We start from the raw sequence: 16,704 nt of genomic DNA on the forward strand, positions 1-16,704 counted from the left end.
TTTGCAAATTTTGCTGCTGCATTTGGAAGCTATCAGCTTGTGATAAGTCTTGCCCTTGTCTTGAACAATTGCCACCTTTTATTGAATCATAAAATATCGTTCAATAAATTATTTGCCTTATTAAAAGTAAAGTTACTGCTTTTTAATCCATTGTTGTCATTGTCATACAGCGTGGAAACATGCCCTTCGGCCCAACTTGCCCACACCGACCAATATGTTCCATCTACACTAGTTGCACCTGCCTGCATTTGGCCCATATCCCTCTTAAACCTATCCTAGCAATGTACATGTCTAACTGTTTCTTATAAGTTGCGACAGTTATGTGTTATACAAAATGTGATTATGCAGTCTTGGGGAATAAGGACCCGTTAGTTTTCACCATTATGATCTGCCGACTACATCCAGGTGTCAGAGATTAGTTATTTTCCACCTGTGTTAAACCCATGATTTTCATTGGTGCCATCTTACGCATTTGTGAACGATTAGCTGACTATGACCCCAAATCTGAGGTGCCAGTCAATGGTGGGGACATGCTAACGATACTTTCTGCTTAAATAGGGTGAAAAGGATTGGCAGAAATATGAGACTGCTCGGACGCTGAAGAAACTTGTCGACAAGATACGTGCCCAGTACAGGGAAGACTGGAAGTCCAAGGAGATGAAAGTCCGGCAGCGTGCTGTTGCACTTTACTTTATTGACAAGGTGAGTGAAAGCCGTGTTGCCTGTACTGTCGGAGATGGGTGTGGGTGGCAGAGATGGAGTACAGATCCACCACCGATTTTCTGGCAGATGGTGATCCTGCACCTCCTTTAACCCGGACAAAATTAGGAGAGCGCACATCATAAACAGTCGCAGATCATAAACAGTATTCACATAGCCGACTTTCGTTGCTGATCAGCGGGTCATATTTGCACCATGCGGCCGGGGTCTAGAACTCTGGCCCAGCCGGAGTCGGCAGATCAGTTCTCATAGCCCAATATCTGAGGCTGACTTTGCAGGCCAAATCTTTGTAGCCTAGGCAGACCACTCCGGAACCGTTTGACTCTGCTCCTTGGCCCTGACCTCTGAAGGTCCGGCAAAACGGATATTCAAGAAATGCTCTGGAACCAAGGGTGCCAGAAAATCAGTGGCGGGCGACGTATTCCTTCAATCTTGGACTCGTTTAGTGTTTTGTTAATTTGCCAGAATACTCGGTCCTATGCAGTTTCTGATTGTTTCCATATAAACCTGGCCTTCTGCAGCACAATCGTTTCCCTGCTGAATCCTTCAACAAACATTGCCTACCAAACAATTATCTCTACTTTTGTTTTTTTCTCTTTTAATGTAGCTGGCATTGAGAGCTGGGAATGAGAAGGAAGAAGGGGAGACAGCGGACACAGTAGGTTGTTGTTCCCTGCGAGTGGAACATATTAACCTGCACACTGAGCTTGACGGTCAGGAATTCATGGTTGAATTTGATTTCTTGGGTAAAGATTCCATTCGATACTACAACAAGGTGCCTGTGGAAAAAAGGGTAAGATCTTGTGGTACTGCTGTTGATTCTTTCATTGTTTAACTCCCCTATTTGTTTATAACTACAGGTGTTACCAAGCTAAACTAGGAATGATCTCCCCATTGTTTTCACCCCCCCCCCCTGACTTTTCTCCTGGGGTTTTAGTATAGTTTAGAGATACAGCATGGAAACTGAGCTCTTTGACCACCAAGTTGACATTGGGGGCAATTTTACAAAGGACAATTAACTTACAAACCCACACACCTTTGGGATGGGGGGTGGGAATCCAGAGCACCCAGAGGGAAAAAAAAGATTTCATACGGAGCATGTGCAAACTTCACACAGACAGCAACAGAGGTCAGGATTGTTTAAACCCATGTCTCTGGTGCTCTGATGCAGCAGCTCTACTAGCTGTGCCACTGAGCTACCCGATTTTGTTTCTAGATGATTCCTGGTTCCAGAACCATGGTTCGTACTCTGGAAATGATTTTTACGGTTAGTTTAGTGATTTAACACAAAAGCAAGCAGGCCCATCAGTCCACCGATTCTGTGCCAACCATCAATCACCTGTTCGGACTACTTCTATGTTATCCTACTTTCACACCCACCCCATACACACTTGAGGCTATTTACAGAGTGCAATTAACCTACAAACCCGCGCATGTTTGTGATGTGGGAGGAAACCGGAGGAAACCCATGCGAACTCCACACACTCAACACCTGAGGGCAGGATTGAACCGGATCTCTGCGCTGCAAGGCAGCAGTTCTACCAGTTACACCACTGTGCCACCCTAAATTGGCCAGTAATGATGCCTCGTTTGCCAGTATAGGTAGTTTGCTACAGTGTTGCCATTAGATGCAGAATCTAGAAGGGAGAGAAAATAAATTGGGAATAACACTTTATTTTTGCAACAGCAGTAATTGTTTAGCAACAAACAAAGGTAGTTAAGCAGTCAGACTGAATGTTATGGCAGTGATGTAAGTAAACTGCTGATGCTGGAATCCTGAAACTAAGAAATACTAGAAATGGTTAGTAAGCCAGGCTGCATCTGCAGAAAGAGAGACAACATTAGCGTTTTTATCGGAAGTAGGAGAAGTACAAAATACTTTCTCTGAATGTAATTAAAATTGATTAATTAGAAGCATTATCTCTGGTTCTTTTTTCTACAGATGCCACCTGATCTGGTGATATTTCCACCATTTGTTTTATTTCAGCTTTTTTTCAATTTTGACTTAAAGATCATTGTTATGTCTCTGGTGTGTATTGGATCCCTTGCTTGGATACATAATCCAATGATAAAGATTTGAATATTGTTAAGTTCAGAAATCGTGCTTTGTCCATTGTAGGCTTCATTGTGCATGGGATAGTAAACTTCTAGCACTTCAGATAAGTATGTCCTGTTTCTCTGTGAGACTCGATGCAGACTGATTTTTTTTAAAGTATGCTTTACCTAGCTGTTTGTTGATTGAAGTGGAGATGTTTCCTGGCTAATTGGCCCTTGGCCAATGACAATTGGAGTTTATTGTTTTTATACTGCCATAAACCAATGTTTCCAGGTCAACAAAGCAAGGTTAAATTCCTATCTTCCCATATTGGAGCAAGCGTTATGTAGTCCAATGTACTGTGAACGCATGCTGGTTTTATCTGTTTAACAGATAGTGTATATGTTCTTGCATGTTCGAAGTAATGTAGGAGTTTAAAGAGTCTTGTTAAAGAGTTTGATGACCTGTAGATGACATCTGCATGTCCAATTCAGAATTGTCGATCTGTTTTCACCAACACTTCCATCTCTGAAAACTTGGCTTCTCCCGCTGTTTATCAACCCTCATTGTACACCTCATGTATGACGCATAGTACAGTCCTTACCTCTGCCATAGCACTTAGTTTTGCTGTGGAGCGTCGAATGGATTTCCATATATTACTCCTGAAACTAGAAGTGAAGTTCTTGTCCCGTGGGGAAAATTATATTATGTGTTAGTTTATTACATTTTGTTTGAGATGGTCTGTATATTGGTATGCCACATTATTAAAATGAAGGAAACTCTTGGAGAAATGGCTCTTAAAAGCATGTGAATGAGCTGCTGCCTAACAATACCAGAAACCCCGATTCGATCCTGACTTTGGGTGTGCTGTCACTGTGGAGTTTGCATGTTCTCCCAATGACCACATGGCTTTCCTCTGGATGCTTCGGTTTCTGCCCACATCTCAAAACGTGCAGGTTTGCAGGTTAGTTGACGTTGATAAATCGCCTCCTAGTGTTTAGGAAGTGAATGTGAAAGTCGGATAACATAAAACTAATGTGAACGGGCAAGTGATTGTCGGCGTAGCCTCCATGGGCCCAAGGATGAAGGTCTGAAGAAAGGTCCCGACCCAAAATATACTATCCCTTTACTCCAGAGATGCTGCCTGACCCGCTGTTACTCCATCAATTTGTGTCTATCTTAAGTGGGCTGAAGGGCCTGTTTCCATGCTGTATCTTTCGATCAAATGGGTATCACAGAATACTTTTAAGTTACAATAGAATTTGCAGAATAAAATGGACTGCAGATTGTTAAACCTAGCACAGGACTTGGCTGTAATTATATTCAATAAAATTGCCTGAATTATAAAAGAAGCCAACTAGAGAGGGGGCATAGGGCAATGAAGGGACCCAGAATAACAAGAAGGGTGGGGGTTATTTTTGAACTGGGTAAGTAAAGTTTGAAGTGAGGTTGATGCATCTCATTATGTTCTTATCATAGGTATTCAAGAACCTTCAATTATTTATGGAGAACAAGCAACCTGAAGATGACCTTTTTGACCGACTCAATGTAAGTAGCCATGCTATGGACTGAGGGCCACTGAATTTTACAGATCCGTTGAGATGGTATGGCCAATTCCCATTGCTTACATTTATTGCTGCACGGATCCAATGGCAGTGCTCCCTTTCTCTGTGTGCCAGCCACCATTCTGTTGTATGATTTTTATTACATAAACAGTGTGCTACCAACTGACCCATGTCTTTCAAAGTAACCACTTGAGGGTTTGCTTTTCACCCTGCCGGTTCAAACCACCACCTCATCTATGTCTGATGCTTTATTTTCTTTCTTTTATATATATATATAGACTTCAATCCTCAACAAACATCTCCAGGAGCTAATGGACGGACTTACGGCTAAAGTATTCCGTACCTACAATGCTTCTATCACCCTGCAGCAGCAGCTGAAGGAACTGACCAACCGTAAGTGGCGTTTACACTGGTATCTGTGCTCTAGCATCACTGGCTGTTGGGGCTACATTCATCCCTTTGTTACTTTTTATCACTGTTTCCATTGACATGAGAAATTGAACAAAGTACAGGTTTAGCTATGGTACTGCGTTGCCAGGATGTACTGAAGAATCATTCCCCAGATGTGTTACCAAGAGAGTACTTTTAATGCTTTAGTTAATGGACCAGATTTTTCTTAATTACTTTAGTCCAAACCCCAATGCAGCTGGTGACACTTAACTCTAAAGTAATGGTGCCAAACAAACAATCTTCCAGAGGGATCATGAGGGCCATTTACATGAGGAAATCTCAGCACATTTAATTGACAGTCCTGAACAGTGACAAAGCTCGGGAATGGGGGGTGTTGGGATTAATACCATGGTATTTTATTAGCATAAATATGGAATTCCTTGTCTCCAAGATGAGTTTAATTTATTGTCACATGTACCAAAGTAGAGTGAAAACCTTTTGTTGCATGCTAGCCAGTCAGTGGAAAGATAATACATAATTAGAATCAAGCCATCCACAATATACAGATACATGATAAAGGGAATAACTTTTAGTACAAGATAAAGTCCAGTAAAGTCTGTTCAAAGGTAGTCCAAGAGTCTCCAATGCGGTTGATGGTAGCTGAGGACCACTCTAGATGGTGATAGGATGGTTTGGTTGCCAGATAACAGCTGGGAAGAAACTGTCCATGAATCTGGAGGTGTGCGTTTTCACACCTATACCGTTTGCCCGATGGGAGTGAGGAGAAGAGGGAGTGGCCAGGCTTGATTATGCTGGTGGCCTTGCGGTCTTGGATGGAGCTGTTCCCAAACCATACTGTGGTGCATCCCGATAAAATGCTTTCTACGGCGCATCTGTAGAAGTGGGTGAGAGTTGTTGGGGACATACTAAACTTACTAAGCCTTCTAACGAAGTGGAGGCCCAGTGCATGGGCCATACTGTGGTGAGGAGAGAAATCTACGATGCACTGCACTGTAGCAATGCCTCCTTCATCACTAATCACTGACTACACAGCTCCTAATAATCTGTGTTTGTTTTGTTTATAGCGGATGAAAATGTTGCAGCAAAAATACTTTCTTACAATCGTGCCAACCGAGCAGTCGCTATCCTTTGTAACCATCAAAGGGCACCCCCCAAAACATTTGAGAAGTCAATGCAAAACCTGCAGATCAAGGTGAGTTAAGAGTTTTTCCACCCCGCCACCACATCAGTCCTTGTATACAGCAACCATTTGTTAAGGACATTGTATTTTCCACCGGGAGCAACGCTGGGCGGTTTGAATTGCATTCAGTGCCTGGGCTAAGTGGGTATTTGGCATACAAGAAGCCCCATCCAAATATGCCAGTAAGAGAAATGATCAGCACATATTTCTACTCCTACCTGCACCCTGCAATTCCACCTATGCATTTGATTCTATCAAATCTATACATCGATTGGTTGATGATCCAGTTGGGAATTACTGCTTTCCCATGCAGTCCAACAGAAGGCTGCAATCTCAAGAAAGGGTGGCGCAGTGGCACAGCAGTAGAGCTGCTGCCTTACTGTGCCAGGGACTCGAGTTTGATTCTGACCAAGGGTGCTGTCCCCGGGTGTGGAGATTGTACGGTCTCCCTGTGACAGGGTGTGTTTCCTCCAGGTGCTCTGGTTTTATCCCAAAGTTTTGCATTTATAGGTTCATTGGCCTCTGCAAAATGCCCCTAATGTGTAGCAAGTGAATAGAAAGTGGATAACATAGAACGGGTGATCAATGGTTGGCGTGGGGCGAAGGCCCTGTTTTCATGCTGTATCCCTAACCTAAACTAAAATAGCCTTTCCCTGCGCAGTAAGGAACTATGGGTGTAAGTGTGATGAATGCCCGGTTGACATATTCCCTTTTGTTGCTACATGCTGTTAATATTCCCTTTTAATTTGATCCAGGGATTATGAGATTGTTGCAAGAGCAGATTTTATTGCCATTGAGGTGGTGGTGATCAGCCACCTTGAATTGCTGCAATCCCTATGATGAAGATATTCACCCAGTGCTACGGCGCTCAGCAGCAGAATAAAAGAGCAAAAATTGATTTTGTTCGCTTATTTCAGGGATAATAACAGTAAATACTATCAATAGCATGTTGCAAGTGTTTTAAGTAAACCAGCCATTAAACGAACTAGGCTATTGCGACAGGAAAGGAGCAACTTTTGATGTGGTGTTAAAGAGTCTGGGAATGTGAAGTGGTTTTGTTGTGGCCCCATTCAGCCAAAGAGTAGTAAAATAGGTTTATTGATCACGCCTTTCAAATGCACTGAATGAGGCACACCCCACTTGCTACCACCGACAAAACAATGAGTAGAATCCTTGCTTTGTATAGGAAGGAACTGCAGATGCTGGTTTAAACCGAAGATAGACACAAAAAGCCGGAGTAACTCAGTGGGTCAGACAACATCTCTGGAGATAAGGAATAGGTGACAATCAGAAGAAGGGTCTGAAGAAGTGTCTCGACCCAAAACGTCACCTATTCCTTTTCTCCAGAGATGCTGTCTGACCCACTGAGTTACTCCAGCTTTTTGTGTCTATCCTTGCTTTGTGTGGAGCTATATCCATAATTCTTTCCTCACTGTTTTGTCTTTAGATTGATGCAAAGAAAGACCAAATTGGTCAAGCCAGGAGAGAGCTGAAGAGTGCTAAAGCTGACCTTAAAGTCAGAAGAGATGAAAGGTGTAGAAAGTAAGTGTTCTTGCCAATTCTTACTTGTACATTATTTCTGTTAACAGTATTAAATAGTTGCCGGCAGTTGGTGATGCAACAGTGGAACAAATAGCTAAATCCTTCCTCAGAACCTTTCCTGTCCATGTACCTGGCCAAATGTATTTTAAATGTTAAAATAGTACCTGCAACAACCACTTCCTCTGGCAGATTGTTCCATATATGTACCACCCTCTGAGGAAAATGTTTCCCCTCTCACCTTAAACCTTTGCCTTCTTGTTTTTGATTCCCCAACCATGTGCATTCACACTGCCTATGCCCCTCACCCTTCAGTATCCTACACTCCAAGGAATAAAGTCCTACGCTGCCCAACCTTATTCTGTAACTCCATCCTGGCAACATCCTCGCAAATGTTTTCTGCACTCTTTCCAGCTTAATGACATCTTTTCTGAAGCAAGGTGACCAAAACTGAGCACAATACCTTGTGTGTGTCTTCACCGACATCTTGTACAAATGTTACATAACATCCCAACTTTTATACGCAATTCCTGACTGATGAAAGCCAAAAACTTTCTTCAGCTCCCTGTCCATCTGTGACACCTTTCAAAGAACTGTGTACTTGTACACCTAGGTTCCTTTGTTTCACAACACTCCCCAGTTCCCGACTGCTCACTTTGAAAGCCCCACCCTGGTTTGACTTCCAAGAAATGGAACACCTCACACTTTGCTGAATTAATTTCTTGGCTACTCACACATCTGATGAAGATCCCACTGTAATTTTTGTTAATCTCCTTTACTGTTTACGAAACCACCTAATTTTGTGGCATCGGCAAACTTACTAACCATACTTCAAACATTCTCATGCAAATCCTGCAATCTCCCTGCATATCTGTTGCTCTAATTACCATTGACAAATTTGGGGGCCCATGGTACAATCGCAGCAAGGTGATCACCCCCATATTTCTCAGCCCCACACGTAAGGTCTCACTGGATGGCACAGTGGTGTAGCAGTAGATTTCCTGCCTTACATTGCCAGGGACCCGGGTTTGATCCTGGCCACAGGTGCTGTCTGTACGGAGTTTGTGCATTCTCCACGTGACCTGCGTGGGTTTTCCCGGGATGTTCCAGTATCCTCTCCAATGACGTTCAGGTGTATAGATTAATTGGGCTCAGTAAAATTGTAAATTGTCCCTCGTGTAGGATAGCGTTAGTGTGCGGGAATCGCTGGTCAGTGAGGACTCGGTGGGCCGTAGGGCCTGTTTCCACGCCGTTTAAACTAAACTAAAATGATTCCTTAGTAAATTAATCTTAGACTACTAATGTGATATTCTTATTTAAAACTGTAGCTCCCACTCCTCTCTTCCCCCCACCTTCTCTGCTGCCTGCAGTCTTGAACCTTTCTTAGGTATGTTTCTGTAATGGCTTTAGAAACCCAGCCTCGCATACCTGTCCATGCCCTGAGTTCACAGTGTAAATGATGTGCACTTTCCTTGCTCATTTTTCCTGTCACGAGCCCATTATTACAATCTATTAAAATACATTTACACCTTGATTCAGATTGTCCCAAATTATGGCTTGGGGTTCATGTAGTAAAACATCCATAGAGCTCCCAGGCTCTGGAAAGAAAACAAACTTGCATTTGCATATCACCTTTTGTCACCTTGCGACATCCTAAGATAACCAAATAATCATTACTTGTAAACAATCAAAGCTTGTTTTGTGCAATTTGTGTTCTGCATTAAGATCCTTTTTTTTTTACTAACACTGACTTAGAGGGATTTAAATTGTTTTAACTTTTGTTATAAATTGCTAGGCTTAGAGTTCAATTAGGCAAGTTAAGAAATCTGGAAAATAACTATTTGTTTTAGTGGATTCCCTAAAACTGTTTCTTTTGCGTGTCCTAGCTTTAATTAACCGCATTGCTGCTTGCTCACCAACATAAATCCCCTGTTAAATTCTCCTGTCCCTTGTATGTTGCCCCTTGGACTTTCTGCTTTGCTTTGCACTTTTCTCCTCAGTTTGAGTGTATTGCCGGTCCTTTGTGCAGAAATAACAGCTGTTGCTTTCTCTACAGATTAGTGGAAAGTAAGAAGAAATCTCTCCAGAGAATTGAAGAACAGTTGATGAAATTGGAAGTTCAAGCTACTGACCGAGAAGAAAACAAACAGATAGCTCTTGGGACTTCCAAACTCAACTATCTGGATCCTAGGATCAGCATTGCTTGGTAAGTGCATAAGGCACTTTGTGAATGTAATTCAGCATTCTTCTGTTAAAGGGCTACTTTTTCCCCCAGCAATCTAATTTAGTTTTAGTTTAGAGATATACAGCGCAGAAACCGACCCACCAAGTCCACACCAACCAGTGGTCCCCGCATACTAACTACTCTACACACACTGTGGACAATTTACACTTGTATCAAGCCAATTTACCTACAAACCTGTATGTCTTTGGAATGTGGGAGAAAACTGAAGATCTCAGAAAACCCATGCGGTGAACGGGAGAACGTACAAACTCCGTAGAGACAGAACCCATAGTCAGGATCGAACCCGGGTCTCCGGCGCTTCAAGCGCTGTAAGGCAGCAACTACCGCTGCGCCACCGTGCCGTCCAATGTTATATTAAACACCTGTGGAGAAAGAGGGCCCCCGTTCTAAAATTCCAGATGAAATGGCCGCTTCTTCTTTTCGTGTTCATCCTGTTACAAATGTTGACCTCGCTGTCATCGTCCGTCCTGAAAAGGACGCAAGCTTCCGGCGACAATCAGTGGAAGCCATCACTTGTCGCAGTAGATGATGGTGGTTGAAGAATTAGCTCAGGATACTTCCAGTCTCCAGCCCCACGATGTGGACGCTTCTGCTATGGGGCCAAATGACCGCTTAGTAACTGGAACATTCAGAGTGAAACTTCCAGACTTGATCTGATGGATGAAAGAATAGATCTAGTTTCTTATTATTTTGGAATTTACATATTGATCTGCATCTAATCCCTGATGCAAAAAGATTAGGGGAAATTTAATGATAGAGGGCATAGCTTTATGGTGAGAGGAGCAAAGTTTAAAGGAGATGTGTGGGGCAAGTTTTTTTTTTTTTTTTTTACCTGGAGGTGCCTGGAACCCACTGCCAGGGGTGGTGGTTGAAGCAGACACATTAGTGCCCCATACTTCTGTCAATCTCCTAACCACCTCCCAAAACTTTTCATCCTTTACTTCGGTGAGACCAAGCAAATACTAGACTCTCTTTTTGCCAAAGACATACTCTCAGTCTGCGAAGACCTGCTGGATCTCCTGGTAACCTTTTAAATTGACTTTTTTGTCCAGAGTCTCCACCATTGCCCAAGTGAGGCCACATTGAGTTTTCCAATTTTAGATGACGAACCGAGAGAGACACCTCACTCGCCCTGTCCCCAACCCCAACTTTTTGCAGGAACGTCAGGCTCTGTCAGTGGTTGTGGGTCAGCCTCCTTTCTCTCGGTATTACCCCTCTCCGCTCCCACAACCGGGAATCCTACCACATGGCGCCAGCTTATTAGGTAACTTGCGGGTGTGCAACAGGAGCCGCTACCAGGCAACCGAGGTATGCGTTGCGAGGGCAACACGGGTACGTACAGTGGTTGGCGGTGCGCCTGCATCCAACACCTCGGGACCTCGTTCTGTGCAGCTGCTGCAAACCCGTGTCCAATGCGCCGCTCTTCAAGAGTGTTTTACTACTCGCTCTCCTCACCCCCGCCATCGTCTCTCCCTACCCTGCGCTGTCCGTCGACGGCCACCAGGGACGGACATCTCGATCCACTATGGCTGTAATCCGTTATATAGAGGTCTGTAACTGAGAGGGTTTGCTGTATTTTCCCCGAAGGGAATTGGAGCAGTAAGCTTGTTGACTTCGTGGTGAATCTTTGGAATTCATTGCCACAGACGGCTATGAGGCCAAGTCGCTAGACATTTCTGAGGTGAAGATTCACAGGTCCATGATTGGCATGGATGTCAGGGGTTATGGGGATAAAGCGGGAGAAGGGGGTTAAGGGGGAAAGATCGATCAGCCCATAATTGAATGGCGCAGTAGGCTAGAAGGCCTAATTCTGTTCCTATAACTTGTGAATTTTTAAATTGTTAATTCAGCATTGACTTTTTCTACCTATACGTTCTCTCCTAACCTCTTTCCTGTCCCTTTCTCCGCTTGTACTTAGGTGTAAAAAGTGGGAGATTCCAGTGGAGAAGATCTACAACAAAACCCAGCGTGAGAAGTTTGCCTGGGCCATTGACATGTCAGACGAAGACTATGAGTTTTAACCATTGGTGTGACTGACACCGAGTGAGACACAGCCCAGGCCACCTCCGTGCTGGAGGAGATCCGTTTTTATGTAACAAGGAGAAAAGGAGAACTCTGTGGTTCCATAGCTACTGTTTTAAGAGGAAGAAAAGCAAAGCAAATATATATATATATATATTCGCACTGATTAGATTGGTGCATTTATACTGTTAGAACCTTGCAATAACTTTTTTTTTAATTGAGAACTACAGTCCTGTTTTGACATAAAATAAAATCAAATGTGCACCTGTTTTAAAAACTGGTCACTGCTGAGCCCAGGGAGAGAATCATTGACTGTTTGGCCAGAACTGGAGACTGCATTCTTGCAATCTTGTGGGTTTTTTTTATTTTATTTCATGTTTTAAAGAGATTAAAAGAAAAAGATTGTCCCTGACCCAAGCCCTAACCAACTAGCTAGAACACTAACCCTAACATACGTTTGACTCTGAACTTCAAAATAATGAACACGAATGGTGTGAGATTTTACCAGAAAGATGATCTTTAACGTGATATGTTTTTAAAGAATTCTGCTCTGATGGAGCCTGGGGCTTTTGGAGTGGTAGGTTAGTTACTGGTGTAACCTGTAAGAATTGTCCTGTGGGCAGAACAGCCATATCCTTGCTCCATTTTTTAAAGATGGTAGATTACCTTTCCGGCATTTCTAGGATAGTAAATCGTGTGCTCCTGGAGCCAAAGATAAAGTAGTTGTGTGAGCAAGACACTGAGCTGGGGTGGCAGCTTGGCTTGTCAAGGCTAAGTCGGGAGCAGTCATATTTGGACAAGCAAGAAATTCTCTCCTTCTCTCCTGCAGTTTTGAACAACTTCAGAGAGGTTTGGCATTATATGGCTGCCTCTCCCCCGACCTGTTCCGCCACTGAAATTATGCATAGTCCTCTTTTCTTACCCAATGTAAATTGGTAACTTTTTAATCGATGAATTGCCTGTATCAATTTCTAAGCTGTAATGCTTTTAAAACAAAATCCTTGTTTTTTTATTGAGTTGAATTGTTTGAAAGAAGCTGCCCATTTAAATCGTAGCTCACTAGAATAAATTTTGTGTCGTCTGACCCAGGGGAATAGGGAAACTTTAAGGACTTGTCGAAGTGTTGGGGTCGGGGCGTCTAGCTCGTGCTCCATGACTAGTGCCTTGTGAGCTGTGTGCTTGGACAGTCATGATCTATCAGTCTCTGATTGTTGCTCTGGGAATTTTGTTTGACGCCGTTTTTTCTAAGGAGGAAGGGGAAGAACGTGGAGATTTACCAGGTCAAAGAAGATGTTGACACTTCCTGTTTATAAAATTTGTAGCAAATAAATTGACCATCATTGAGGGGGTTTGAGGGTGGGGGGAGAAGTAGAATAGCCCCAGAGCAACATTTAAAAACTGTGAAACTAATAATATGTGGTAAGTGATTTGCTCCATCTCCCTTGCTAACAGTGCAAGTGATCTGTGCTGTTGGGGAGCAATTTTGTCTGAGCATTTGTTAAGCAGTGACCTTTTTGATCTGGTGTGTACTTGAGTTTCTTTACCCTTTAAAAAAAAAAGGTTTCCTTATCTGTGACTGAGATGAAATCCTTTTTAGACAGAGTTATTGGATAGTGACTAACACCCAACAGCAACTCCGTGCCCACTGGGACTTGCTTCTTGCGTAGCTGCAAGCTGTATGTTTAGGGGTTTGGGGGACTTTTGTCAATGGGGGAAGTATCTACAGTTCAGTTTAATTTACTACGATTGTAATTAATTTTAAAAGTGTGCTGTTAATTAGTACCTTCTTCCTCGTGCATTTTAAAGGCTCCTTGCACTCCATCGAGTAATTATTTGGGTTGTCTGAATAATTATTCCCCGATATTTTGAACCATTTTGAGAAAAGGACATCTTAAGAGGCCTTTATTGCTGTGAATATGTATTTTGTTGTATTTATAAAATAAAAAAAAACATTTCAGCTTGACTTGGGGAAAACAGAAGTAGACAAGTTAACTCATTCAGAGGCCCTGTCACCAAAGAGTAAGGGGACTTGATTTAAATGTGTCCACTGGTTTAAGGTGATTTTTTTTTTCTTTCTTTTTTTTAACTGTGAATGGTTTTCCTTTTTGTTTTTATGAGACATGCAACTTTTTAATGCTTCAACTCAGGTTAGAGAGTGCACGTGCGAGTGAGAAAGGGTACCTGAATGAACTTGCCTACAATTCCAGTATTTGTGACTTTTTTTTCCCATTAAAACTCCACATCATTTTAGCCTAACTGGACAGCTGGCCCAGAAACCTGAAACAGAAGTGTCGTCATTATTTATTTTTTCTCTATCTCTCTCTCTCTCTCTCTCTCTCAATTTTAGATGCTGTAAACATTTGCTGTAATTAGGAAGGGGTCTATTATAAGGTGGTGCTTGTTCAGTTAAGAGAGCATTCAGCTTAAGAGATCGCCTGGTGAGAAAACATTTCTCCCGGATCCCCCCACCCAAGTACATGCACACACCCTTCGCCACACTGCCTGATAATTTTTGTTGACGTGGCCACCCAACTCACTTGATGCTGATGTCATTGGCACGAGTTCACCCTCTCCCTATCAGAGCTTTCCTGACATTCATAGTATAGAGTCTGTTGCCCTGTTCTTAAGTAAATAATGGATTTTTGACAGATGCCGTATCAATTTCCGAGCCATTTTAAAATCAAATTTTGATGCGTCCATTGTTAAGAACACTTCTTTGGAAATTGGCTTTCTTTGTTTTAAGTGTTGGGGAATTATTAGGGAAGAGTCATTTCAAGAGGGTATAATGCAGGATAAAAAATGTTACACCGTCAGACCAATACAAAGCAGTGGGTGGGGTGTTGACCACTGCAATAGCCACCCAGAATTCTACCTGATGATAATTAGGGGAATGGATTTGAGTTGGGAAGAATTTGTCTGATATGGGAAACTAAGGAATGGGAGCAGAGCAAGCATAGTGACTGGAATGCCTTCGCTGTTCAGACTCGAACTCAAATCTGCTCTGCAATGTTAACCACGAAGAGTCACCTGTAGAGTAAGTTTGGGGCAGATTGCAGTGACTTCTCGGTTGATAATACACCCACAGATGCCAAACACACAATTCGACATTAAGAGGTAGCCTGACTCGGGAGTGGGGTGGCTGGAAAGGGGGCCGATCTTTTGGCTTTGGGGATAAAGCTGTGCATTTCATTCGGGCCTTGTAGAGAAAGCTTTTGTTTGCATTTTGGCTTGTGCTACATGTGAACTGACATTACTTGAAGCTGACACTGGATGAGAAAGTGTTAATTGCTCAGGACCAGCGCCGCATAAGCATGCAGTGAGGAACCTTGTCGAATGGTGAGAAATATGTGTGGCTGGCTAACGCACACCATTATTGCCCATCTGGTTTGAAAGCCAATTCTTTGCTTATCATGTAACCTAGAATTAATTAAAATCTAGATAGTGAAATTACAGGTACGGAGTGGGACTGGCTGAGGTCCAGATCTCCTTTTCCCACCATCCTGTCCACTCTTCACATTTGACCTATGCCACAGGGAACCTTGGTAACAATTGGTGCATATCTTTCTACCTTGCCCAGTGTGGCACATCATAGCGTGGCGGGTGGGAAATCAATCCGTCTAAAATATCGACCATTGGGACTTCAAATTATACCATAAGCAGCGCCAATATTTAAATTTGATCCACGTTAAGCAAATTGCTTTTTGTTTTAACACTGTTGCCTCATTATAGATACGGAATAGAATCTGCTGTTAGAAATTAAGAACGGGCCGAGCCCACACTTTCCAAAAAGGTGTAGGTAACTGTTAGGACAACCTCCATTTACAAATTCAATGAATCTGGCAAGTGCTGCTCTTCAACCAACCTCCAAGACTCTCTATGTCCTAGCTGAACATGGGAATCGGGGTGGTTATCAAATGGAACCTTGCATTGAACATGCCATGCTCTTGTCCATCCTTCCCCTTGCTTCCCTTTTGAACTCTTGAACCCTTATTTCCCCACCCACCCCCCTTCCCTTTTCCTTCAGCCCACCCCCGAATCCCCTCTCCATCCTCCAAAACAAAATCTCTTGTTGCCTTGGAAAAAAGGGTGTTATAAAAACGCTCATTTTAGGAGAGGAAATAGTTTTGCAATTCAACGTTGGGAGGGTGGGTGGGAAATGAGTTGACCCTTGGACCTTACCCGATAGGTTGTTGAGCCATGTATGAATCGAGCTGCTTGGTTTTGAATTGCAGGCTTTTTTAATTTATAATTTAAACTGGAGTTATTTTTTAGCATTTACACAGTATGCCACTGTGCTGGTGATTTTATCTGGGCACCAATTTTAGCATGTTCCTGTGTTACAGCTATCCAGTTAGGTTTTCCTGTTCCCTGTCTATGAATCATTGTTGTAGCACATTTATCATGTACTTGTGAAACTGGCCAACATATATATAAATATATATTAAAAGATGCTTATTCAGTCTGAATTGTATTGAGGAAATTTTACATTTTTCTTTTTTCCTCTTGCCTAGAATTCTCTTTAGTGTGTGCTTTAACCGATGAGCTAGTATTCACAGACTGATGTGCACCAGGTTTTTTTTTACAGATTATTTCTGTAAATTTAACATACTGCGATGAACTGTGCTCATTTGTATTTTTAAATAAAGACATTGTACACTATGAATGCAGCAATCGAGAGTGTGTTAACGTGTTTTTGGAATGAAATTTTTAGATTTTTGAAACGCAACCATTACTGCACCCATCTTGTAATCTTAATGTGAAGAAGTTACACGCTGCATGTGAATGACATGATAGTGTTGGCAAGACAGTGTCATTTAGAGATACAACGTGGAAACAGGCCCTTCGGCCCACCAAGTTCACGCAGATCAGCGAACATCCATTCACTAGTTTTATCCTACTCACCAGAGCCAATTGACAGAAGCCAATCGACCTACAAACCTGCATGTCTTTGGAATGCGGGAGGAAACCAGAGAAAACCCACGCAGTC

The 16,704-nt window shown here is 42.6% G+C and overlaps 1 protein-coding gene across 1 annotated transcript in view; it reads left to right on the plus strand.

The window, feature by feature from the left end:
* Positions 1–16,376, plus strand: part of LOC129707264 (DNA topoisomerase 1-like) — a 71,739-nt gene extending 55,363 nt beyond the window's left edge. Inside the window, exons 14-21 of the mRNA XM_055652175.1 lie at positions 559–702; positions 1,328–1,513; positions 4,235–4,303; positions 4,599–4,713; positions 5,796–5,923; positions 7,359–7,453; positions 9,507–9,656; positions 11,614–16,376. Coding sequence (XP_055508150.1) covers positions 559–702; positions 1,328–1,513; positions 4,235–4,303; positions 4,599–4,713; positions 5,796–5,923; positions 7,359–7,453; positions 9,507–9,656; positions 11,614–11,716 — 990 coding nt within the window. The 3' untranslated portion in view covers positions 11,717–16,376. The remainder of the gene's footprint in view (positions 1–558; positions 703–1,327; positions 1,514–4,234; positions 4,304–4,598; positions 4,714–5,795; positions 5,924–7,358; positions 7,454–9,506; positions 9,657–11,613) is intronic.
* Positions 16,377–16,704: the final 328 nt, after the last annotated feature.

The sequence above is a fragment of the Leucoraja erinacea genome, chromosome 21, assembly GCF_028641065.1.
Source record: "Leucoraja erinacea ecotype New England chromosome 21, Leri_hhj_1, whole genome shotgun sequence".
Lineage (NCBI taxonomy): Eukaryota > Metazoa > Chordata > Chondrichthyes > Rajiformes > Rajidae > Leucoraja > Leucoraja erinaceus.